General features: G+C 46.9%; 1 protein-coding gene across 1 annotated transcript in view; it reads right to left on the minus strand.

Annotated features, from left to right (window-relative positions):
* Positions 1-768: 768 nt before the first annotated feature.
* Positions 769-26584, minus strand: part of ZFAND6 (zinc finger AN1-type containing 6) — a 62341-nt gene continuing 36525 nt past the window's right edge. The window contains 4 exon segments of the mRNA XM_048481643.1: positions 769-938; positions 7637-7735; positions 7738-7752; positions 20314-20426. Coding sequence (XP_048337600.1) covers positions 769-938; positions 7637-7735; positions 7738-7752; positions 20314-20426 — 397 coding nt within the window.

A 26584-nucleotide genomic window follows, 5' to 3' on the forward strand; every position in this document is an offset into this window, starting at 1 on the left:
CCTGTAACACGCACACACACCCATACACACAGGAGGAGAAAGACCCCCTTAGAAGCTACCTTGAGGAAGACCCCTTAAAACTTTAGAATCTCAGCATGCATGCGTGCACACCGCGCTTGTACAAAGCGATTTCGCGCAAATAGGTTGTGGGTGCAAACAAGCTACTATGCTAATGTATGTATAAACCTTTTGTTAATGGAAAACAAAACAAAACAAAAAAACAAAACAAAAAACCAAGCAGCCGTAATGATTAAAATACATTCAGTTACTGATTGCTAGTTGTGCAGTATGAGGAGTTATCAAAAAAAAAGGGAAACCGTGCTGCGGAGAAGGAGAAGCTACACTATACAAAAGGAAGTTAATGGCCGAATATTAAATGCATGCGTGTCCTGTACTGGGGTAGAGGTGGGGAAGCTCGCTTGCCGATATATAGCTCTGTGTGTCAGCATTGTAAAAGCCTCAGCTCCTTTAAAAGGGAAAACGGTCTTTAAAAAGGATAATACTTTCATAGCAATGGTGTTTGCTCAACAGCCCATAAGGGACACACGCAGTGAACAGCACGGGTGTGACGTCTGCTTAAGTCTCCACCTGTGGGAAAAGAAAACTGCAATAAAATAAGTGTTTGGTTCATGTTCTAAAAAAGGAGGGGAAAAAAATCTATGTATTTTGATGACATGCATGGTCCGGGGATGCATATCCACAACTCCTGGTAATTCTGGAAGGCGGGGAAAAGCTCAGTCAATTTTATGCAGGTGATTCCGAGAAATTTTAATATTCAGCCAGAACGTTTCCGTCCTTCTGGAATCTTTTCCACCTGCATTCACTCAGGTTCTCTTTACTGATTTTCCTGGCCGCATCAGCTTTGTAATTGCTGGAAGCGCTGTGAATGCGATGCGATTGTACCCTTAAGAACACGTTTCCGCACCTGCATTCAAACCCTGTGAAGAGAGGGCAGGTATTAAGGAGGTACCATATTAGGCAACACAGTAACTACACATTTCAAGTTCCTGCGGCGTTCTCATACAATCATCTTTTATGTTCTCGTACAACTACCTTGTATTGAAGTTCTTGTATGTTCTCGTACAACCATCTTGTATACTCATTCCTTTATCTTGTATTGAAGTTCTGGTACATTCTCGTACAACCATCTTGTATGTTCTCATACAACTACCTTGCATTGAAGTTCTTGTACGTTCTCATACAACTATTTCGTATGTTCTTGTACAACTGCCTTGTATTGAAGTTCTTGTACGTTTCCATCCCTCACCATCTTAATGAACGCAAATACCCACTGGAATGATACTCATGCATGATCCTAACAACAACAGAAGTTGGCCTGGTAGGTGAGCGCCACCTCAAAAACTTGGCTGCAAGACCCATCAAAGACAAGTGTGAATGTGTTGAAGCACCTCTCCCAGGAATTGTAGTCCATAACATCTGGAGTGCCAAAGGTTTAAATACCACTTATTTCCATATATAAAGGAGAAACAGAAAGCCCATACCAGCCACAGGAGATGATATAAAGTAAGGTAAAATATGTGTTTTAATTCAATTAATATTCCCAAAATTCCCTACACGTCTTTCTTTGGAAAACCACTGCAAGACTAGCAAATTCCCTGAACAAGCCTTTTGGAGAAATGAGCATGGAATTTTGGGAATTTTATCTAAGTCATAAAATTTTATCTAAGTCATATATATTTTATCTAAGTCATATATATTTTACCTTGAATTGCATCATTGACCTGTTACAGATACCTCATTGTTTATAACACGGACTGTGCAGCTTTTGGTGTGCCTGCCTGTTATCTTGTAACCTAGTTTTATTACTCTCGGTCTGTTGTATTTTATTCCTCTTATCACATTGTGTTTACATTTGTGTACTCTGCTTCAAGCCTCTGTGAGAAAGATAATGATAGATGAGGTAAAATAAATAAATACTTAAAATGGACCCTGGACTATATTGTTCTTTATGACAGCTGTTTCTTTCCCTCAGCCAGAAAGCATGGCCCCTTGCTGATATCACAGTCCAGATTCTTCTTGGTAGACAGGAGGAAAAGGCTTTGCTAGCGAGGTGTGTGTGGGGAGGGATTGTTGGTGCGGCCCCTCCCATCACGAAAATCTTTCACTGACTTGCAATCTTTGGCCCCTTCCACACATTGAAGCTGGATTTTTACTGCGTGGAACAACCAGAACAAGAACATAAGGCAGTAGCTAGGATCAGACCAAAGTCCATCTAGTCCAGTTCTCTGCTACTGCGCCCGGTGGCCCACCAGGTGCCTTTGGGAGCTCACATGTAGGACAAAGCAATGGCCTTCTTCTGCTGCTGCTCGATCACCTGGTCTGGGCATTGCAATCTCAGATCAAGGAGGATCAAGATTGGTAGCCATAAATCGACTTCTCCTCCATAAATCTGTCCAAGCCCCTTTTAAAGCTATCCAGTTTAGTGGCCATCACCACCTCCTGTGGCATATTCCAAACACCAATCACTTGCGTTCGTGAAGAGGTAAACCTTTTATTAGTCCGTAATTCTTCCCCAGCATTTTCAATGAATGCCCCTGGTTTCTGAGTATTGGCTGAAAGAGAAAAATTTCTCTCTGTCAGCATTTTTTCTACCCATGCATAATTTTGTGGGCTTCAATCATATCCCCCCCTCAGCCGCCTCCTCTCCAAACTAAAGAGTCCCCAAGCGGCTGCAGCCTCTCCTCATAGGGAAGGTGCTCCAGGTCCCTCAATCATCCTTGTTGCCCTTCTCTGCACTTTTTTTCTATCTCCTCAATATCGCCTTTTGCCGGAGATCGCGGCGACCAAGAACTGGACACAATTACTCCAAGTCGCGGTCGCACCACTGCTTTTATATAAGGGAGCATGACAATCTTTGCAGTTTTATTCTCAATTCCTTTCCTATTATCCCAGCATAGAGTTTGCCTTTTTTTCACAGCTGCCATGCATTGAGTTGACATTCCCATGGAACTATTATCAACTAAGGCATACAAATCTTTCTAGTCTGCGACTGATAGCACTGACCTGTAAGTGTATGTGAGTTTGGATTTTTTTTGCTTTATATTGCATCACTTTTACATTTTGCACTACATTGAATTGCATTTGCCATTTCTGGAGCCACTCACCTAATTTATCAAGATTCGCTTGGAGCTCTTCATGCAATCCTTGTGGTTCTCACCACCTACACTTAATTTGGTATCATCTGCCAAACTTGGCCCACCCATACCCACCCTACCTCCAGGTCATTTTATGAATAGGTTAAAGAGCACTGGTCCCAAAGCGGATCATTGGGGGGACTACCACTCCCGACATCTCTCCATTGTGAGAACTTCCCGTTTTACCCACTCTTTGTTTCCTGTTTCCTCAACCAGTTTTAATCCATAGGAGGACTTCCCCTCTTATTCCTTCATTGCTGAGTTTTCTCTCAAGCAGTCTCTGGTGAGGAACTTTGTCCATGCTTTTGGAAGTGAAGTAGACAGTATCCACGGTTCACCTGTCCACATGCCACCTGTTTACACCTCCAAGAGCTCTACAGTAAGTTTGTAAGACAGGATTTGCCTCTGCAAAAGCCATGCTGACTCTCTTTCTCAGCTTGGTCTTGCTTTTCTACATGTTTTACCGAACATGCTCTTTAATGATAGATTCTCCACTAACATTTACCAGGAACCAGATGTCCAAACCCCGGTGGCCTGCTTATTTCCAGGTCCACCTAGATCACTGTCTTAAAGATTGGTGTGACGGTGGCCATCTTCCAGTCTTCAGGGATGGAGCAGATTTCAGGAGATAAGTTGCATATTAAAGGGGAGTAGATCAAAGATCAGCTTAATTTCATGCTTGAGCTCTTCAAGAACGCTCTTGGGTAGAATGCAATCCTGGGCCGAGGATTTGGTAACATTTAGTTTTATCAATGGCTGCCAGAACTTCTTCCTTGTCTACCACTATCTTAAGCTAGTTCCTCGGATTAAGCCTCCTGAAGAAGCTTGGTTCAGAGTGCAGGAATGTTCCTCCACCTCCTCTTGGGTGAAGACCAGATGCAAAAGAGTTCATTCAGCTTCTCTGCAATCTCCTGCCATCTTTTAGCACACCCTTTTGTTCCTTTGTCATCCTAGCAGACCTACAGCTTCCTTGCTACGGCTTCCTGCTTTTGATGTACTTGAAGAACTGTTTGTTGCTGGTCTTGATGTTCGCAGCCATGCGTTCCTCATAATCCTTTTTTTGCCTCCCTTACAGCTAACTTGCTTCTCTTTTGCCACCATTTGTGTTCCCTCTCATGACCTTCATCAGTCAAACTGGACTTCCATTTTCTAAAAGACATTTTTCTTTTTTTCTGATAATTTCCTCAACCTCTCGTATTGTTAACCATGGTGGCTTTCTTTTGGACTGGGTGCTGCCTTTTCTAACCTGTGGAACACATTGCAGCTGAGCTTTTATAACTGTGTTTTAAATAACCTCAAGCATCCTGGACAGTTTTGACTCTTGATTTCCCTTTCAGCTTCCTGCGCACTATCCCTCATCATTTCCCTTTCTGGCGAATGTAGCTACATTAGTAGTTGCCACTTGTTAGCATGCTGAGATACTGAATCTGACAGCATTGTGGTGGCTATTCCCTATCGGCTCAACAACACTGACTTCCCTGCACCGGAGTCCTGGGTCCACATAGAATTAGATCTAGGATCACCTCTCCCTGGTTGGTTCCACAACCATCTGCTCTAAGCCACAGTCATTTAGCATATCCAGAATGCTCTCTCCTTGCTATGACCTGAACATGCATTTTCGGGTTATATGGGATGATTAAAATCACCCATTACCACTACATTTTTTTGTTTTGTTGGCCTCTCCTAATTTCTTTTCCATGCATAGAATCCTCTTGTGAACTTTGGTCAGGGGCGAATGTATATTCTAATATTAAACTGTGCTTTACTCACACATTGATATCCACAGTGATTCTGTGGGAGACAACTCCCCTGCATTGTCTATTTTATGTGATACTATGCTCTCTTTGATGTAAAGGGCAACTCCACCCCAATCGCCCTGTCCTATCTTCCTTCCCTATAAGAGCAGTGATGAGAACCTATGGCCGCAGTGCCAGAGGTGGCACTCAGAACCCTCTCTGTGGGCTTGCGCACAAACAGAGTTCATCGTATTGGAAATAAACTACACACAGCATCTAGGCTGCTGGGCGGCTGGGCTCGATTATTAGCATTAAACCTGAACTAATTTTTGGGGAGCAGTGTGAGGAATCCTGTTAAAGCTGTTAAAGCCCGCACTGATTTCCATCTGCGAAGAACTAAAGCGCAATCGCTTTACCTGCAGGGTAAAGCTTGGGTGCAATGGGGCTTTAGCGCTGGAGTAAACCCTCCTAGGGCCGTGATTCACCCGTTGCATGGTTGCTTCAAAGCAAAAGCCGAACAACTACCACCAAGCTTACTCCGGTAACGCATACCTGGGAGCCAACGTTTTCTAAACTGAAGGCAAGTATTGAGGGTCAAATTGCCGTGTTGGCGCTGCGATAAATAAAGTGGGTTTGGGTTTGAAGTTTGAGCTCGATTCTCAAAAGGTTAGCCATCACTGCTATAGAGTTCTGTAGCCTGGTATGTGGCAGCATCCGCTGGTTCTCCTCATTCCACCATGTCTCTGCCAATGCCACTATATCAAAGTCCTCCTTCAAAGACTCTGCTCTAGCTCCCCGTTTTAGATTAGAGATGCTTCTACTATTAGCATAGAGACACCTGTATACCCTGTCTCTGTCCTTAGCCTGGGATTTGTATTGCTTTTGCCCTCAAGTCTTTTGCAGACACTATCCCTTGTCACATGCACATTGCTTTATGTTTACACCGGCTTGTATGTGGTTGGTTAGAAAAACCTCCCTCTCTCTGTCTGCATCCCCATACAGATACTTTGTATTCGGTCCGAAAGTCACCTCAGCTCCTGTCGGCTTTTCCCCGGTGATCGGTTAAAGCTGTTCTGCCACCTTTTAATGTTGGCCAACAGCCTGGTTGTCCCTCTTTGGTTAAGATGAAGCCCGTCCCGTTTGTACAGGCCTGCCTTGTCCCAAAAGGTTCCCCAGTTCCTGACAAATCACAAACCCTCTGCCTTACACCACCTTCTCATCCGCGCATTGAGACCTGTATCTCCGGCTTGCCTAAGCTTCGCCCTCTTGGCGTGGAGCAGGGTAGCATTTAGGAGAATGCCACCTTGGAGGTCCTGGACTTCAACCTGTTTCCTAGCAGCCTAAATTTAGCTTCCAGAGACCTCCGGCTACATTTCCCAATGTCGTTGGTGCCAATATGGACCACAACTGCTGACTCCACCCCAGCACTGTCTAAAGCCTATCTAGGCAGGCGTGACATCCGCCAACCGCTTTGGGCGAACCCAAGTCACCATCGCGGTCATCCGCGCCTCTCACAAACCAACTCTCTACATTTCTAATGGCAGATCACCCACTGCAAAGGCCCCACCTCCCGAGGGGTATCCTCAGTCAGGAGGATAGCTGATCACCAGTTAAAGGGAAGGGATCCCATCCCCTGAACATCTTCCCCACCTCAGACTAGCACCCTCCATCCCCAAGACCTTCATTCTCCATGACATCTGAAGAGATGTCACCTTGGGAAGTGGGACCCGGCTGTTAAGTCCTGAAAGCCTCGTCTGTCACCCTCTGCCTCTTTCAGCTTCTCCAGGTCTGCCACCTTGGCTTCAAGAGAGCACCTGCGTTCCTTGGCGGAGTGCCAGGAGCTCATTGCAGCGAGGGCACACCCACTACTTCTGTCTAGTGGCGAGATGGTCATACATGTGACACTCAGTGCAAAACACTGGAAAGCCCCCCTCCCCTGCTGGCTTTCTGCGCTTCATATCTGATTTGTTTAGATATTTTAAATATTAAGCTTTTTAGTCCCGGTGCCCTCCTGGAGTTATCTGCGGCGTGCTATCTGTCAAATATGTCGCTTATTAATTTAAAAAACAAAAAAATTAAAATTAAAATTGCTGGTTCCAGAGACTGGTTCAGAGACTGAACTAAAGCCCCACCTCTCCAGGACAAAAGCCCACCTCTTAGGACAAGAGAGACAAGAGATGAACTCTGTTAACCCTGTTAAGCCCACCTTCAGATTCAGCAGCCTTAGCTCACAGGAGCCTTACAGGGAGAAAGAGATAACCCCTGTTAAAATGTACTGTTTTAAGCTGTGGCTTTGAGAAAAGCCCTCCAAAATGAACACCAACCAAGTCACTCTGCTCTTCCTGGCCAAGTCTTTAACACCACTGCTTTACTCCATCCTCTGCTGGTTCAGAGACTGAACTGTAGAATAGCAAAAATACGCTTTCAAACAGTTGTGAAATTAGTTTGAATGTGCATTAATCTGCATGGGCAGAAGGGGCCACTGAAAACATAATCTACATTCAGAAGGGGTGTCCAAGGGGCACTTTTGCAGAATGTGCACTCATGCACTTTCCTGGTGTTTGCAAGTGGGTTTTGCTATTCCTCACGACGTCCAGCTGCAAGTGCGCTGAAAGTGAATTGTAAGTGCATTATTCTGCGTCTTGAGAATATTCTAAGTCTTGCTGTGCGGGCAGCCACAAACACTTCCCTATTAGATCTGACTTCAGTTTCCATTCTCGCACGACTCAAGTCTCCATTCCATACCAGTAAGACCAACCTTCTTCCGGCACATGAAGCGGCGGGATTTTTTTCTGTTTTTTGGTTTGTCAGAAGTGACTTGTGAGTTCTTCGAGGAAGGTTCGCACTATCTGATGCTGAAACTGTGGTGGGAGAAATCCAAGCTGCGTTTTTGGTTTTTAAAACCTACACAGGAATAAATGCAAATCAAAACAACTCCTGAAGTCCCGTATTGCAATTTCAGATCCTGTATATTTTGCCATTAAATTCTCCCTTCCTCGTGGGCTTGGCTGACCCTGGAACTTTGGTAAGAGTTTTCTTTTGTCACACCTTTGGTCTTTTCCTAGGAAATCGCCAGGCTTGTTGATGCACTGTCGAGCTTTCGGCGGAATCTCAGGATGCTGTGGGTTTTGAGCTGTTCAGTGGCATTTCTCGACATTTTAAGCCTGCATGCATGGCTGGCGGGTGAAATCTATTGGCTGGCGGTGAAGCGTCATGTGAAAATGCTACTGAAACCGCGACCGCTGGCAGGAAAACCCACAACGCTCTCATGAAACTATTCTTTTCGTCCGCTCCCCACAGCTCCCGCTTATGGCCATGATGATTTTTTTCAAAGTTAAGCTGAACTGAGGTCATTTTTTAGTTAAGAGCCACAAGACGATGGCGGTGAACCTTTGGAACTCCAGAAGTTACAGACACAATTCCCATCCAGCCTACAATTGTATGTTGGCGGGGACTGATGGGGTGTAATCCCTGTATCTGGGTGTAAAGGTTCGCTCCTATAAAGACCTAGGAGTTTGTCTGGTCCAGCACTACTGCTGGAGAAGAATGTTAGCAGATGCTAAAATGTTTGTTATTCAACTCTGTCTAAGCAGACTCTGCTACCTGGAACCACCTTAACACCATCACAACTAGAACATCCTGGAGGCACTTGGGTTGCAGACCCTGGTTTAGAAAGATGCTTTAATAATGGGAAAAGGACAGCGGACTATACTACTGGGTCCAGTACACACTATTGCTATTGTATTGCCTACTATGTAATTTCTGCATTGTTGCGTGTCACATTACTGCTTATGCTTTGCTTCAAATATGTTTCCAGATTTTGGCAGTTCTGATCTCTTTACACTGCTTACTGGATGTCCCAACTTTGCAGCTGTGTTGACTGTGTACCTGTAATCACACTTTGAATCTCAGTGAAGGCTGACTATAAATAACAAACAAATAAATGATGTTTCAACATGCATTTTCAAAAGCCATGGGGAAACTGAAAGCGTGACACCTTCAATTGCCCATATAAAATATCTTGGAATGACGGTTGCTCTACAAAATCATGCAAGACGCCAGCACCTCTGTTAAGCTTTTAGTTGTAAGTTTGTGTGTGTGTGTGTGTGTGTGTGTGTGTGCACCCATACCAGGTTTTGTGTGTGTGTGTGTGTGTGTGTGTGTGTGTGTGTGTGTGTGAAGTGCCATTAAGGTGCTTTGACCTATGCTGACCCTATGAATGAATATCCTCCAAAATGCAGGCCCAGCCAGACCAAGAGTTTGTGGCTCCTTTTACAGAGCCAATCCATCTCGCGATTGGTCTTCCTCTCTTCCTGCTGCCTTCAACTTTTCATGGCATTATTATCTTTTCAGATTCTTCTCATAACACCACCAGCCTAATGTACCCCAAACCTGGTCCCATTTACAACTAATGTGGGTGGTAAAATCCATTTAAATCTAGTAATATTAATCAGTTGTAAATACCTCCTTGACATTACCCACACATCTATTTTTCGAGCCGCGTATCTGCCACTGTCAAAGGTTACAATTTAGTGCGTGGATAAATGAGTGTGTATTTGTGAAACCTGAGAATCAGGGAACACAAATCTCGCATCATGCACTGTATGGTGTTTTCTTGTAATGCTGAGTACACAAATATAACCCTGATTTCTAGGGCTTCAAAGTGATGGTATGCATTTATGTCCCTAGATAGATTTTTTTTTAATGCCATCTGTTTTGTGTAATCTGTTTTTTAAAGAGTTTATAGCGTTATATTTTTTGTATTGTGTTGAACTGCTTTATTGCTTTTGAATTAGCCAAGATGCTGGTGTCCTCTTGGAAGTGGTGCGGGGCATAAATCACGATAAATAAATAGATGGATAAATAAATTATGGAAAATATCTGAAGAAAGAGGCAGCAATTTTAGCCATTTGTTTATACTTGCGTATCTGTACAGTTCAGTGAAAGGACATTACTGTATTTCGTGAGAAGCTTCTTTCACATGCGAGGAATGATGCACTTTCAATCCCACTTTCACAATCGTTTGCGAGTGGATTTTTTGCTATTCGCTGAAATAAATCCAGCCATAAAGTGGATTGAAAGTGCATTATTCTGCATGTCTTGGGAAGGGGCCTGAGATTAATTCCAGATGATACTGGGGCAGAACAGAAGAGCGAATATCACGACCTCAACTGTCAAAAAAGACTATTAACTGCTGAGTCAGAGAGAAATGATAACTTGGTGGCACCTTCGGAGACAGGAGGATTTACTGGCGAGAGTTTCACTACGGTGGGAACCGGCAAGAAGGGCAGGAACAAATCCGGAGGATTTGCTTGGGGAGGTGGTAGCTCTTAGGCGGTAGAACGGGATCCAACCATTTTAGTAACAGGTTCCCATGGTGGGTGGGATTCAAACTGTGGCGTAGCCAATGGGAGCTGGTAGGAACCTGACGAGCGTGGCGAGCATTCAGAGATCGAGGAGCGTTCCTGGAAGCACGGGGGCTGGCAGGAGCGCTGGCAGCTGTGCCGAATCTGGGCGAGAGCAGTGCCGCGCGGGTGCGGCTGCCGCACACCGGTGCACCTCCTGCTGAACTACTTCAAGTTCTCTTGGCTACTGCTGAGAGGAGGCGTAGCTAGGCCAAAATCGCGTGGCAAAATCGCAGTGGTAACCCTCTCTCAGCACACACAAATAATTAGTAACCTACTCTTTGGGAACCTGTAAGAACCTGCTGGATCCCTTTCTATGTGGGTCAAATGCCTGGGCTATGTGCTTATTGAGAGGGGGCAATGCTTTTTATAATTACTCTGGCCTTCCGCTTTTATGCAAGTGTGAACTTTCAATCCACTTTCAATGCACTTTGAAGCTGGATTTTACTGGCCACAAGAATAGCAAGATCCACTTTCAAACAATTGTGAAAGAGGATTGAAAGTGCAGTATTCTGCGTGTGCGAAGCTTCTGTCCCCACCAAGCACATTTCCAGGGTAGCAGGGGAAGCCACTCAACCTGTAATTAATCTCCCTTTTCTCCCCTCGACCTCCTGCAGGATCCCAAGGGAGCCGTGCAACTGTTCTTGGCAGCCTCACTACAGCTGGACGCGAGGCGGATTGAATTCCACCCACGGCCCAAAGACCACCATCTCATCAATGCTGATGTTTCACCCAATGAGAATGGTGAACCGTTTCTGCCATTTATATCGAGGAACACCCAACATATAATAAGGAAGGCTTGAAATGGTAGGAGGAATCAACACAATTGTGTCCCCTGAACAACCACAAAACCATTGACTTGCCCACATGGCCTGTATTTGGAGAAATATATGCTGAGTAGAAGAGGAGGAGTTTGGATTTGCCCCACCTTTTCTCCTGCGGGAGACTCCAAGTGAAACCCCACAAACTCCTTTTCCTTCCTCTCCTACAACAGACACATGGGACCTAAGAGGTTCTGAGAACGTAGCTGTGGAGTCACCCAGCAAGAAGCTTTAGCTTAGGATGGAAATAAATCCAATTCCAGATTACAGCCCACGCTCTTAATCTTTGGAGTATAATAAGTTATATTTACATGGTTAACCAGCTCCTGGCGTGCAGGCTTGATGAAGCTTCGGCTACCCTGGTGGTAATAAACTTCTATTAGCGGGGCCACAGATTGAAACTATGACAAAATCTGCTACCACCACTATCCTTGGAGACTTCATTTCAGCTGACTAGGAAGGGTAGAGGGTTGAATTTGATAAGAATGGGAAGTCCCGTTCTGATAAGAATGGGGAGCGTCAACAAATTTGTAGAAACCCTGCCACCAATTTTGGCAGAAGCCTTCTCACCAATCTTAGTGCTTTGATTGTGTGTTCCCTGCATTTACAGGGTTGGACTTGTTCGCCCTTGGAGTCTCGCCCAACTCTGGGATTCTATAATCTACAGAAACATGGTGATTTCACCAGCAACTGGGATTCAACCCAGGCCGGGAACTATCTCTAACAAATAGCACGGAAGCAGCCAGAATTCCACTGGGCGGGCTTACACTGAAACCCTTGGGCCGTTTATGTTTTAATAAGCCAATGCAGAACAGAAGACGAAGATAAAACTCATCAAGCCTCTGCCACAAACTGGCTAAATAGCGCAGGTAGGGGCCTAAATGCCACTGGTATGCGTGCACCTAGAAGAAGAAGAGTTTGGTTACCCCACCTTTCTTTCCTGTAAGGACACTCAAGGTGGCTTACAAGCTCCTTTCCTTCACTCTCCCCACACCTTGTGGGGTAGGGTGGGGCTAGAGAGCTCTGAGAGAACTGTGACTGGCTTTGAATTACCCAGCAGGAATGCAGGAGTCGCGGAAACACATCTGGTTTACCAGATAAGCCTCTACCACTCAGGTGGAGGAATGAGAATCAAACCCGGTTCCCAGATTAGAATCCACCACATGCCCAATCACTACACCCGCAGCTGGCTCTCAAATTACATGTTCTTTTTTAAAACTTTGAGACTTGGAGCTTCCAGTTACATGATGCTTTTCAAACTTAGAGCCTGGCAGCTATGCATGCCTGCCAGTGATACAAGATAAGCCAGGATGTCGGCTTTCCGGGTATACAGCAACTAATGCAAACATTGTAGTTTCTTTTGCCATAAAAGTAAACACAGACACAAATACACACAGTGAGGACATGCTCACTTGACCACTGGCCACAGAAACTGCTTTGGGGAAATGTTAAAATCCCAAAGGCTCCCCAGTGCCTTGTGTGGGTCTGTTAAGAACCGTCAGTCATGGCGACGTGGAGTTTTCAAAACAAAGAGACCAGCAGGTGGTTGATGCCCTATGAATCGGCGGCATTCCGCTGATGGAGCTGACATTTCTGAGATCCCAGGGCAAGAACAGAAAAGCCAGCCTTGAAGGTGGATTAAATGGGAGAAGGGCACAAGCGTTTCATAAATCACCAAACTCACGACATCTCCTGCGAGGTCGGTCTGCCACGTCGCATCAAAAAGAAGAAGAAAGTAAAATAAGCCAAGCTCTGTGAAGAATACCGTCGCTTCCAGCCAGCAACATTTTTCTCGTTTTCAGTGCAAGTTTCATCTTTGCTCGTGGTGACAAATGAATCTTCGGTCGAATGGTGGCCGGACCTTTTGGCACTCAGATGTTACATGGGCCTTCCCAATTCCCATCTGGCCCTGTCAGCATGGCCCAGGTGGCGCGGCCGATGGGCTATGGTCTTTCTGGAGTCTGAAATTCACCATTAGATAATCTCAACATGCTAAAAGCAGAAATCTCAGCTGAGACACTGATGGACTAAAAGGGTTGCAGGGGTTTAGAAGGACTCCTTCTGCTACCCCTGCCCAGATGGGGACCCTTTCGGCATCTTCTCCACATCCCCTTCTAAGCCAAGTAATGTTTCCTGGGCCCCTTCACTGTGCAGAATAATCCACTTTCAATCCCACCATGCTTTGACACAGGTTGCCATTTGAAATAATAGTCACTTCCAAAGCAAATAGCTCATTGTAGTATTAGAAAGTTCATTCTTCACATGTGTGGAGGTCCCATCAAGGGTAACAGAGGAGCCATTGTTTCACATCCTGTGCCCAGGCTCCCATTTCAGGTGGGCCACTCACGGTAACAGGGGAGTGCTGGACTAGATGGACTCTGGTCTGTTGATCAGGGTTGCTCTTATATGTTCTTCTTCTTATGTTCTTAAGGGGCTTCAGAATGTATCTGAATTATATTTTTATGAACATATAGGAGTTTAGCGCTAAAGCCCAAACTTAACTTTCTGATGGAAGATCTAGCTTCTCAGATGGAGGAAAGGTCAGAGCTCCCGGATATGAAATCAGATGACTCAATCTTTCATACACTGGTGAGGATCATAAACTACCAATGTAATTTGTTCTGCATATCCAAGTAGGGCTCAGGCCCCTTTTTCTGCACAGACAGAATAATGCACATTCAATCCACTTTCACAGTGTGACAGTGGTTGCAGTCCGAAGGCAGTACATTTGAAAGTGCATTATTCTGAATGGAAGGAAGAGCTCTCCTTCTCAACTTGATGTCCAAGAAGCTGCATATGGGTGAGAAAGGTTTCAGAAAAGATTTCAGATGTGTGTGATTGAACAGGTGTATCAGTCACTGAAGAAGAGATCTCGTAACCCTCCAAGCATAGCTCTTTGAATCACAGTCCCCAATTTGTTGCATGAGAACCAGCAATTTCCTCGCCTCCAGGAAGGGCAGGCGTGACAGGAAAAAACAACCTTGCCACCACACACACACAAAAGAATCTGGCTGCTTCCAAAACAAAAACAAACCCTGCCCAAAAATGGCAAACACATTTGAAGAAAATGAAAGCTTAAAGAACAGGAAGTGGAAACTAATCGGGTCAACCCCCTGTGTTAATTTGTCTGTGACGCTCTCATTCTTTATGAAACAGCATGGAGTTGGAAGATCTGAAGCTGCAAATGGAAGCATGAATAGAAAGACTCATCAGGAGAAGAATCATAACAAGTTAGATACACACACATCTGGATGGAGCAGCATGCAGAGAAGTTCAACATCAGTCAGGAAAAGGAACTACACAGTTGCAAAGCAAATTGCAATTTGAAAGGCAGTTAAGCAAAAGACTTTTTTTGTCAATTAGTACAGCATAATTTAAGAATAAAGGCGATGCCTGAAGCATGTGAAAAGACATCAGCTAATAGAGGAAATCTGCATCAATGACAAGAAAAAGGATGCAAGAAAAATGTAGTGGGGCAGGGTCCCTTCGGTTTAGTATTTTAGAAGCCCGCTCAAAATGTCTTGCCTTTGTAATCATGGGACAAAGTAAGGCTATATCAGCATTACTGGACTGGGGTGCGTTCAGCATACGAGAGAGGTTTAGCTGGAGACGAGTCATGACACGGCCTTTGGTTCATAGTTCTGGTTTTACAGGGGAGAAACAAAGTCAGACATCCACGGTTTGAACTATGCATAGCAAACTGAAGTTTGACTCAAGGCTTCGGGACCTCAGGCAGAGGGCCTCTCAATCATGTTCTCGGGATGGCACAGATGGGCCGACAAGCTGTGTTTGTGCCCACGCCATTGGATAAATCATGAGGCAACCACCATACAAGTTGGTGGTGATGTAGTGGAAAAGGCTGTCAGGATTTGGAAAGCGATATGGCGACCCATTAGGTTTTCAAGGCACTGGAGGTGGATTGCCATTGCTTCCCGCCTCCCAGTGGGTTGAGGAGCTCAGAGGGCAAGGTAACCCAAAGTTGCCCCAGCGGGCTTTAGGCGGGAGGCAGAAACAAACCTGGTTCATTCAGGTGGAGGAATGGGGAGTTGCACCTGATTCTCCAGAGTAGACTCCGCTGCTGTTAACCACGACATCACGTTAGCTTTCAGTTTGACTCTACGTTTTACTGTTGTACTATTACCGCAGACACAGTCTTTATTTCCTCTGGGCGAAAGCAGGAGGCTACGCATGATGCGAAGGGCATTTTAGTCATGTACAGATATTAACGGGACATTTATGCCGTCACATTTCATGCTATTAATAACCACAGGTTTACTGGCGGTTTTATTTGGTGATGTAGCATGATATTTTTTACCATGTGAATTATGACTATTGTTATTTGCTGCTTATATTGCTTATGTTTGTTGATGTTCTGATTATTTCGTAATGTTATGCCTATTGATGTTTTGTGGATTGACTATGACCCCTGGGGTTTCTTGTTTATATTATTGTTTGCTGCCCTGAGCCCTACGGGGGAGGGTGGGTTATCAGTCGAATAATGAAGTGAAATGAAATGGTAGGAAAGCCCATGAATAATCTGACCTCTGGAAATCCCACCTTAACTGGTTCTTTTAGTATATTCTTCTAGGGTTTGTCCCGGTAAAGATTCTACCAGGGTTTTGGTCAGATTTTGCCTCTCCTGCCAAGCATGGTATAGTGGTTATGAGCGGTAGGCTCTAAGTTGGAGACATGCAGTTTCCCCACTCTTACACATGAAGCCTGCTGGGTGACCTTTGGTTGCAGGTTCTCTCAGCACTCTCTTACCTCTGCAAATTGTTGGTGTGGGGAAGGCAAAGGGAACCTGGCACGACTCTGCTTAAAGGTAGAAAACGAGGTGTAAAAAACCAACTTTTCTTCTTGGCCCAAACACATCATAACCCACCAAGGAAGCAGTCAGAATCCGGCCACTAGAAATTCCATTGGTGGGCGGGCATATTCAGCTGGGCGGCTCAAATTTTTAAGGCATGCTCAATACTCTGATTTACAGGTGTCCCAGCACACCGTTTGGGAACAGCATTTCACAGTTAACATGCACTTTACTGTGTTTTGGGGATTGCAATCATTTCGCAAAACTACAAGCTTGCTTTTCCGGCGGCTAATCAGGAAATCAATGTTAATGCCAGTCGGTTTCATTATCAAAATAATGCAGGTGCCGCGGCAGCATTGGTGTAATTTTGCAAGCGTGCCCGGGGGGATGCGGACGGATCGGTAAAGTGAGGAATGGTAACGGTCTGATTTGTTAAAAAAAGCTTTTTCTGACGCCAGCTGGAAACAGAAGACGGAAAAAAGATGAATGCGGAGGAAAGGAAGGTGCCGATGCCAAGATTAATGAAATTTTTCCCGCTGCAAAACTGGTTTGACCAAAGTTGTTTATTTTATTTTATCTGCGGCCTTTCCATACCGCCACGACAAATGAATATTATGTAACTTTATACATTTCTTTCAAAAATACGGGATTTGCCGAAAGGTCTCTGGCGCAAAGCAACTTCATCAACGAGAATAGAACTGAGAATGAGGAAAAGAACGTTCGCTTTATGACGGCATGCATTTTCGAAAATGGAATGTTTTCATATAACTTCGTCCAGGGAACTGGCAAGCGAACTTCGATTTGGTAGCGTGGTGCGTCTCATCCCCTTCCTCCTTCAAAAGCAAAGCAGGGGTTCCCAACCATTCTGAGCCTGCAGAACATTCGGAATTCTGACTGCGGCGGGCCGCGAAGCAAAGTGGCTGGCACAAAATGGCTGCTTGGAGTCGATCGCCGCACAATGATTATGCTGCGGCAGCATGAGTGATCGCTTGTGTTGCCTTAGTTTAGCTTTCAAGAAAAAAATCACCTCGTCAAAATGGTCTCGGTAAATATAGGAAAGCTTGATGGGCAAAAGCGCTTCTGGTCCCTCTATATTTCCATTTGGTATGGGATGCCACAGTGCGGGGACCCCGGGAAATATCCTCCCATAGATGCCCATTTCGCGGGCCGGTGGCGAGGTTTTGTTGCAAACGCTGCAAGGCACTTCCATGTTTCACCACATTAGAGGCGAGCATGTACCCTACTCGAGGCACTTTGCCATTTTAGGGTGTGTAGAACCAACAGAGCTTGGCTTTACCCCAAATACGCAGGAGAAGGGATAGGACGCATAAAATCAATTCCGGCAGGTCCCAGCTTGTTGCCTGCCAGTTCAAAACCAGCCTGCGGATTTGGTAAGCGCAACAGGTAGAACCGCAGCTTCGAACCATGGTAACACGGCGTTACCAGAGGATGCAGATGGCTGGACAATGTCAATTGTGAGCCAGAAGATCAGGGCAAATGTCCAACAGCACATGGGGCTGGTTGCTGTGATTCATCTTTGCATGGTGGGAAGGTGACTTCTTAAGTGTCACAGAGGTCTTCCCAGCACTCCGGCGCTACTGCCTCAGAGTCGCTTCCCCACCACACTCAATTGTTATTCACCTCAGAGTCCCTTCCCTGCCCTCTACAGCCTCTGGAGTTCCCGCACTCCACAGTTAGGCGTGTGCTGTGCAACCTGCAAGCTGGTGGTGCAAGTGACAGAGCAGGCTTTCAGGCCCTATGGGATCATTGCCCCATGCTTTTCTCCATGTCTGGGTACACAGGAAGTCTATCTGCTCTTCCTCCAAAATCTCCGCGTGCTTTGTATGCCAGGTGACTGACAAAGGAATTCCTTAAGACTGCAAAATCACTACCTTCCTTCCAGATACTCCTATCGAGGGGTGGGTCTTTTGTGTGCCCTAAGATTTCACACAATGCCAGATATGCAACTACTTCTAAAATGTTCCAAGGCCCCTCCCACACATGCAGAATAATGCTTTCGAGAAATCCATTTTTCAATGCACTGGGCTGGTTGCTTTGTGGAATATAAAACCACTTACAAACAATTGGGAGAAGTGGATTGAAGAGCATTGTGCACATGCAGTGGGAGGCCACAGATATGTCAACAAGATCGTTTTAATTCAGATTTAATAGACAAACAGACTGAGTTATCAGCCAAACCTACGAGGCAGTGGCACAGGTTGCTTTCTTTAAGATGCCTATGAGATAATGGGAAGAAATATTTACTACGGTTTACTGGAACTAGTTAAGGAAAACTTTGGAGCCTAGAACAAGACACATGGCAACTTGTTCCTATTTATACATGAGTACCCCACTGCTGAAAGCAGACTAAATTCTATTAATCAGAAAACCAACCCAAATGGATGATCGAATGGTTCCCCCACATGATGAGAGACAGAAAAGAATATGGAGATGGCTAATAAGCTTCAGTACATGATTTGTATTAAGTTTATATTAAGCTGTAACTGTGCATCTTCTTAAAAACGGTAAACAAGTCCTGTAGCTGCAGATATGCTCGGAGGTATTTGCGGGTTCTATACAAGTGGAGGAGGCTATATTGATCATGAAGAACAGAAGCCATAGTCCTACACTACATTCGAAACATGAAGATGTCCCGTTTGAAGGGGTGAGATTATACTAGTTCTTTTAGTCTTTATCATCATGCGAAGCTCAGCTGTCACTGAGCAACACTGAAGAGGAATGTCCTAGAATTTCAGTACCGTTTGAAAAAATATACCAGAAGGCACCTCTAAAATGTGACCAATTTTGTGGAATGAACTGACAGGCCGGCAAAGTCCGTGGCGCGTCACATTTTTAGGAACTGCATAAAAAGCCACCCCAAGGGGACTGTGAGGTTCACTCACTATCATGATGGATTCTTCACAGAACAGCACCCTGAAAAGAAGATTAATGCTCGTGTTCAGTTACATGGAGTGCTGTTTGTTTTAGTAATCAGAAACTGCTACATGGTACCATTTATATTCCAATGCTTGCCCTTGCGGGTTCTCAAAAGTAAGTTCTCCGATGGTTCTCCTGTTCCTGCTTCCATCCTCCCACAACTTCAATTAGAGTGGGTAGATGGGATCAAATTGCACAACAGGCCAATGGCAATCCAGTAAGCTTCCACGGCAAAACTGCGGATCTGAACCCAGGTGGTTCCAGAGCCTTATCTGATACTCTGACCACTATACCACACTGGCATAATCACCATTTTGCCAAGCTACATGAAACATGGACAGTTTTGGTCTCTCATGCGGAGAACGGGATAGTTCTAAAAACCAGAGCTGATGGCGTGAACCAGGGTATAGAAATGTGGAATTATCACGTGGCAAAATTAAAAATGCCTCTGGACTTTTTTAATCAATACAAGCTTCTGATCCAGGTGGTGTTTGGGCTGTGCTGCTGCAGGAGGTGAGTGATGGCCACTAACCTGGATAGCTTTAAAAGAGCTTGGACAGATTTATGGAGGGAGAAGTAGAATATGGCTACCAATCTTGATCCTCCTTGATCTCAGACTGCAAATGCCTTAGCAGACCAGGTGCTTTGGAAGCTGCAGCAGCAACGGGCCAATGCTTTCACCTGCATGGCTGTGAGCTCCCAAAAGGCACAGGTGCTGGGCCACTGGGTAACAGTCTTTCTGGACCTAAGACGGACTCCTGGTCTGATCCAGCAGGCTAGTTCTTATGTTCTTATGTTCTAGATAATAATGAGATAGAGCCAAGTATCATTGTTGGCTAAGCTCTGAAGCTTCGTTCCCATTTGCTTAGCAGCATGAATTTGATTCCTGCCACCTCTTTACCCGTGCCCCTCAATCCAGAACCACAAGAAAAGCAGTGAAATAGAAAACAATTCTGGATGCACCATTTGAGGCCCTACTGCACCTCTTGAGAATGCATGCAGTTTCAATCCGCTGCTGGCACTTTGCTGTGAATATATGTTACAATTCCACACAGTGAAATCCCAGCTGCATTGAAGAGTGGATTGAAAAGGGCATTATTCTGCATGTGGAATGAGGCTGAACTGCCTCAACAGACAAAACTTCACAAAGCACTAAAGGGAATTATCTCTTGACAGATAAAACAAGGGAGATTTTCTTTTATGTATTGGCAAAATAGAGACCCAAAAGACTAACCTTTCCTATGAGCCCGTGGTCAGGGATTAGCATGACACCCGTAAAATGCCATTGTCCCCAACAGGCCTCTTCATTTCAGCTAAGGTTGCTTCAGCTTTTTTCTAAGAACCACTGACTTCGTCCAGTTGTTGAAAACCAGCCATAAAAGCCTTGAAGCTTCCCTTCCCATCTTAACCCCCTCAAGAGACTACTACAAAGAAACAAGCGCGAGTACTGACCTTGTAAGTCTTCTCTTTCTGAAACTGTTTTGTCCACTAAGTCCGTACTTTCCACTTTGGAAGATGCTACTGATTCTGCTAAGAGCGAAGAAGAAGAGGCTTTACCTACAGGGCTGGCAACTTGAAACTTCGCCTTTTACGTTTGTGGGTTGCGAGAAAGCAGGGTTACAGACTTAGCCATAGCAAAAAGACTGAGAGTTCTTTATGAGAGCCAGTGTGGTGTAGTGGTTAAGGGGTTGGACTAGGACCTGGGAAACGCTGGTTCAAATCCCCACTGGAGAAATGGAAGTTTGCTGGGTGACCTCGGGTCATTCACACACTCTCAGCCTCGACTCTGGACAGTATTTGGATGGGAGATTTCCAAAGAATGTCAGCGTTGCAACATGGAGGCAGGCCATGGCAAACCACCTCAAAATGCTTTTTGCTCTGAAAACCCTATAGGGCAGTGGTGGCGAACCTTTGGCACTCCAGATGTTATGGACTACACAATTCCCATCAGCCCCTGCCAGCATGACCAATTGGCCAATGCTTTCAGAAGGAGCTGATGGGAGAGAATATGAATTCCTGTATCTGGAACAAAATTATCCGCCATCAGAGCTAGGAAAGGACATCATTGTGTGGTAGGATTGTTCCCCCCCCTCTGAGGAAACCTCCCAACAGGCCTTTCCCCTCCCAGAATACTTTGTAAGGAGGATTTTAAAAGAATGGGACAATCCAGCAGTGCATAAGCATCTGTTCTCTGCAGTAAAAAAGATGTACGTGGACAACATTCGTGGACAATGTTCTGCAGGTGTCCCATTCTTTTTTAATATTCCTCACAAAGTACCCTGGGAGGGGAAAGGCCTGTTGGGAGGTTTCCTCAGGGTGGAAATAATCCTTACCACAAGATGTCCTCCGCTTCCAGGAGAATGTGCTCTGTTACAACTATTCAGAAAGCTATACTCTGTCTCAGAAAAAGTTGTTAGTCAGTTGAGGTGCAGAGGTCCAGAAAATTGTATGCTTCCGCACTGGAATATAGTCCCAAACAAATATGAGGATTATCATTTATTTTCATGCACTGCCTTTGTCAAAACCATTATTTTATATTAATATTATTGCATAATTAAACTAAAAGTCAAAATGTATTTTTACTTTCAAGCAGAAGTAAGGATAGGTAGGCGCTAGGACCCAGGAGGAGCATTCGTCCACAAAGGCGGTCCAGCATGTTGAGTTCTGTGGCGGAAGAATATACAACCCTACTAACATCTTTTTCTGAAACAGACGATAACCATTTCTGCGTTAAGTGGGCATCAACACAGGAGAGCCAGAGTCAGGTGAGCTCACAGGACCCACAACTCTGATGAGTTGCTTGGAGAAAGGGCCAGCAAATAATGACGATGAACGATATAGAGGCAGGCAGCGTGGTATAGCCCAACCTGGTCAGATCTTGGAAGCTACGCAGGGTTGATGTTTGGAGGGGAGACCACCAAGGAAGACTCTGCCGAGGAAGGCAAAGGCAAGGCTCTGAAGATGCAGGCAAAAAGTTAGGAGCTAAAGCTTCCGGACCACGGCCACACAGCCCAGAAAACCCACCTCAGCCTGTCGCACTAGGATCCGCGAGATGCCGATTCGAACCCACACTTTGCCACGGAAGCTTTGGGAGCAGCAGTGGCGTAGGAGGTTAAGAGCAGGTGCATTCTAATCTGGAGGAACCGGGTTTGATTCCCAGCTCTGCCGCCTGAGCTGTGGAGGCTTGTCTGGGGAATTGAGATTAGCCTGTGCACTCCCACACACGCCAGCTGGGTGACCTTGGGCTAGTCACAGCTTCTCGGAGCTCTCTCAGCCCCACCCACCGCACAGGGTGTTTGTTGTGGGGGGGAAGGGCCAGGAGATTGTAAGCCCCTTTGAGTCTCCTGCAGGAGAGAAGGGGGGGATATAAATCCAAACTACCACTACCACTACACCCCTCCTCCTCCTGCGGTTCTTGGCTGCTGCACAGGGTCCAGAGGTCGGCTGAAAAAGCCAACAAAGTGACAGACACAAGAAAGTAATGATTTGTGAAGCAGGAAGAGCAATGTAAACCCTGAGGTAAAGAGACTCGGTTACAAACCAAGCTAGAAGACAGCACTAAAAGGCAGTCTATGCACCCTCAAACCAGAAGCAGGATGTCAGGACCAGGTTACACTTCTTGTAACTCCCAGTAAGTTTCAGTTCGTTTTCCCCAACAACCCTCGTTCCCGCCACCCTTCAGGACTGCCCACTGCACACCCTACATATACTGGAACTGAGAGCAAGAACCCTCAGTTCCGGCACCCTGTAGCTAGGGCGATACAATTCAATAAAGTTCGTTCCTTCTCACAAGTCGACTTTGTTTGAGTGTGTTCAGCCTCACATTGTGCTGGAACTCTCTCAAACATTCTACCTTGTACCCAGACCTACGATTGAGAACGGCTGGGTCAGGAGAACACTTCCGCTACCTTGGACTCTCCCCAGTAGGCAGAGGGACCCTGGCCGGGCGACCCACACCGGGACGGGTGGGGGAGAGCTGCGCACGGCGTGCATCTTGGGCAGGAGTTGGTTCCCTATGCGATGCTACGGAGCTGAGGCGAACCTACACGATGGCGGCCGTAGACGACTCCGTAGACGGGATGGAAGAACAAGCGATCAACAACGAGCCTTTTAAGCACTGTGGTTACACAATAAGGAGGTCACCCGAGAGCGGGACCAACTAAAAGTGGACCTTTCAACCCTGCAGAGCCAAGTGGCCTACCTGATGACAGAATGAAGCGAGACGCGAGCAACCTCAGAGGCCCCCACTACAGATAAGGGCCCAGCAACGGAGAACGAAGAGTTGAGAGGTGAGCTGCGCACTCTACAACCTACAGCTCAGCAACCTTGCCTGGCACTGCGGACCCCACCAGAGGGACAGCGAGCCGGCCGCAGCTGGACCCCAACCGACAACTGACTGCGGAAGGGGCCCCCGGAAGGGCTTAAAAATCAAGTTCAACGGGGATCCCAGCGAACTGGCTTTCTTCCTCATCCAGGTCGGTTCATACATGGAGATCCACGGAGATGGCTTCAAATCTGACCGCGACAGGGTGTTCGAAATTGGGACCCGACTTCGAGGAGAAGCCGCAAACTGGCTCGTCGGCCTGGTGGAAGAGGACGTGCCAGAGATCCACGACCTCGAACAATTCCTCCTTGCCCTACGCCGCAGATTCGAAGACCCCCTGGCGGAGGAGAAGGCCCGAGCTGCACTTCAGCGACCAACAGGGGAACTGTTCGGTCAGCAACTTCCCTGCGGAATTCCGCTGACTAGCCAGCCGCCTGCAAGGCTGACCCGAGATGGTCCTTTTGCAACTATTCAAGAACACCCTTCACCCCAAGGTGCTGCAGTGGAGCCTGATCCACGGGGACCCCCAATCCTGATGGACTGGATTAAGAGGGCAGGCGATGCCGAACTGTGGATCCGACAGGTTGAGCAATCGGAGCAACGCTGGAATCGTGCCCAACGCCCCCCAACTCGCCCACCACTACAACCCACAGACAAAGAGTCTCCCCGGGTGGGGCCCCCAGACACCAGCCGTGCCCACTGACGCCGTTTGGGTCTCTGCCTCCACTGTGGGAAGGATGGGCATTATGCCACAATGTGCCCAAACCGCCACCCACAAGCAGCCTCTCCGGGAGATACCCGCCACCACCCGGGGACCCAGCAAGGTCTTCAAAAGACCCTTCCCATCTGCGTACCATCGACGCCCCGGTGGCCTCTGCCCAGAGCACCTCAGAAATATATTCGAGCGACTCTGAGGACTTGGTGGCCCAAGACTGCGATGAGCTGGCGGGAAACGACAACGACCTGGCCTGAGGAGTGCCGAGTGCCAGGTCGCACCCACAGGCGCTAAATCGCGGGTGAGTGCGCTTGCCACTAAGCCAGTGGTAGTTTTCGTCGCCCTCTCAGTCCTGGGTTCCCCTGTGACTACCCGCTCCGATGCCCTAATTGACTCTGGGTGCTCACGGTGCCTACTTCACCCCGACCTCATTGAGGCACTTGGCCTCCGACTGGTTGAGCTAAAAAAACCCATCTGGTTTGAGCAGATGGACGGCTCCCTTTTGGGGGGGACGCTAGCCACGCACAAGTTGGAGCCGGTGACCATCTCTTTTGTGGGACTCACTGAACGTCGCCAATTTATAGTGGCTAAATTGGGCAGCTTCCCCCTAGTCCTTGGCATGCCTTGGCTGACCCAGCACGACCCAGTCATCAAGTGGTCGGAGCACCAGGTCCGCATTCCCGGCTGACTCCCCTCTGACACCCAACCGGCCAGCCTGCCTCCAGCTGAATCCATATCGGCGGCATGTACCTCCCCCCCCCCCCCCGGCCTACCCTCTCACTACCAAGATTTGGCAAAAGTGTTCGATGAGGATGAGCGCGACAGGCTCCCACCTCACCGGAGCACCGATTGCTCCATCGAACTGATCCAGGTGGTGTAACTCCCAAAGGGAAAAATATACCAAATGAGCCCCAGAGACCTTGATGCCTTGCGGGACTTTATCGATAAGAACCTGGCCAGGGGATTCATCAGGCCAACTGCATCGCACATGGGGGCACCAGTATTGTTCCGGAAGAAGAAGGATGGGTCCCTGTGGCTCTGCACAGATTACCGGGGCCTAAATGCAGTCTCTTGGACTAATAAATACCACCTCCCATTGATCAAGGATCGGCTGGGCCACCTATTGAAGGGGCAAGTATTTACCAAGCTGGACTTGAGAGAGGCATACTTCCGGGTACACATCGTGGAAGGACACGAACATCTCACCACCTTCAACACCCCCCTGGGTCAGTTTGAGTACCTCATGATGCCTTTCAAATTGAGCGGGGGCCCCGGGGTGTTCATGAATGTCATTAACGAGGCCCTTCATGACCTACTATTCAAGGGAGTTGTGGTGTACTTGGACGATGTCCTGATCTACTTGGACAATATGCCTTCGCACATCACTTTGGTGCGCGAGGTACTCCGCCGCCTCATCGACAGCGAACTTTACGCCAAACTCTCCAAATGCGACTTCCATAAGGAACGGGTGGACTTCCTGGGGTATCGGATCTCAGGGCGGAGGGTGGAAATGGACCCTGCCAAAGTCCAAGCAGTGGTCGACGGGCCGATCCCTCGCAGCTGCAGACACCTACAATCTTTCCTCGGCTTTGTTAATTACTACAAGGATTTCATACCCGACTTTGTGTCCATCACACTCCCCCTCACTGACCTCCTCCGCACGAAAGGGACGGGTCCGAGCAGAGGGCGGCTGGGGGCTCCCATTGTCTGGTCCCTAAATTGCCAAGCCGCATTCTAAACCCTTAAAACTGCTTTCAGCTCCGAGCCGATCCTGGTCCACGCTGACCCCAACAAACATAGTGCACGTAGACGCATCGGACATGGCCTTAGGGGCTGCCTTATTCCAACAGGGGGAGGATGGGAAACTCCATGCCTGCGCATTCCTGTCCCACAAGTTTACGGGGGCGGAACTGAATTGGACCGTGGGTGGTAAGGAGACGAGCGCCATTCGCCACGCTCTATCTGCCTGGCGTCACTGGCTTGAGGGGGCCCTCCTACCGTTCGAGGTGTGGACAGATCACAAGAACCTAGCTTTCCTTAAATCTTCCAGCAGGCTCTCCACCAAGCAACTACAGTGGGCCGACTTTTTTGCCCAGTTTAACTTTGCCCTGAACTTCTTCCCGGAAAAGAGCAACCCGCTTGCTGATGCACTCTCCCACCTCCTGGACTCCTACCCCTTCCCAACTTGGTCTACAAGTGGTCACCAGGTCTCGTTCATGCCAGCAGGGGACTGTTGATGCCCCCTCCCACACCCTTCCTCTGGAAAAAGTAAAAAGTCCTCAGTGCTTTACTAAGACCCCTTCTGCACATGCAGAACAATGCCCTTTCAATCTACTTTCAATGCACTCAGCAGCTGGATTTGATTGAGCGGAATAGTAAAATCCACTTGCAAACAATTGTGGAAGTGGATTGAAAGTGCATTATTCTGCAAGTGCGGAAGGGGCTTAAGGAACGCTCAGCTCTTACACAATTCACTGTATTTTATCCTCACGTTGTACATGGTATTGTATTGTTGTTAGCTGCCTGGAGCTCAGGCCGGGAAAAGGGAGGGATAGAAATGAAATAAAAGAAAAGAAAAGAACAAAACTACTGTTTGAAGTAGGTTATATTGGTACTGTATCACTAGCTCACAAAGCTTCCATGGCAAAGTGGGGGTTCGAATCGGCATCTCTCAGATCCTAGTG

This window comes from Sphaerodactylus townsendi, linkage group LG17 (assembly GCF_021028975.2).
Source record: "Sphaerodactylus townsendi isolate TG3544 linkage group LG17, MPM_Stown_v2.3, whole genome shotgun sequence".
NCBI classification, from domain to species: domain Eukaryota; kingdom Metazoa; phylum Chordata; class Lepidosauria; order Squamata; family Sphaerodactylidae; genus Sphaerodactylus; species Sphaerodactylus townsendi.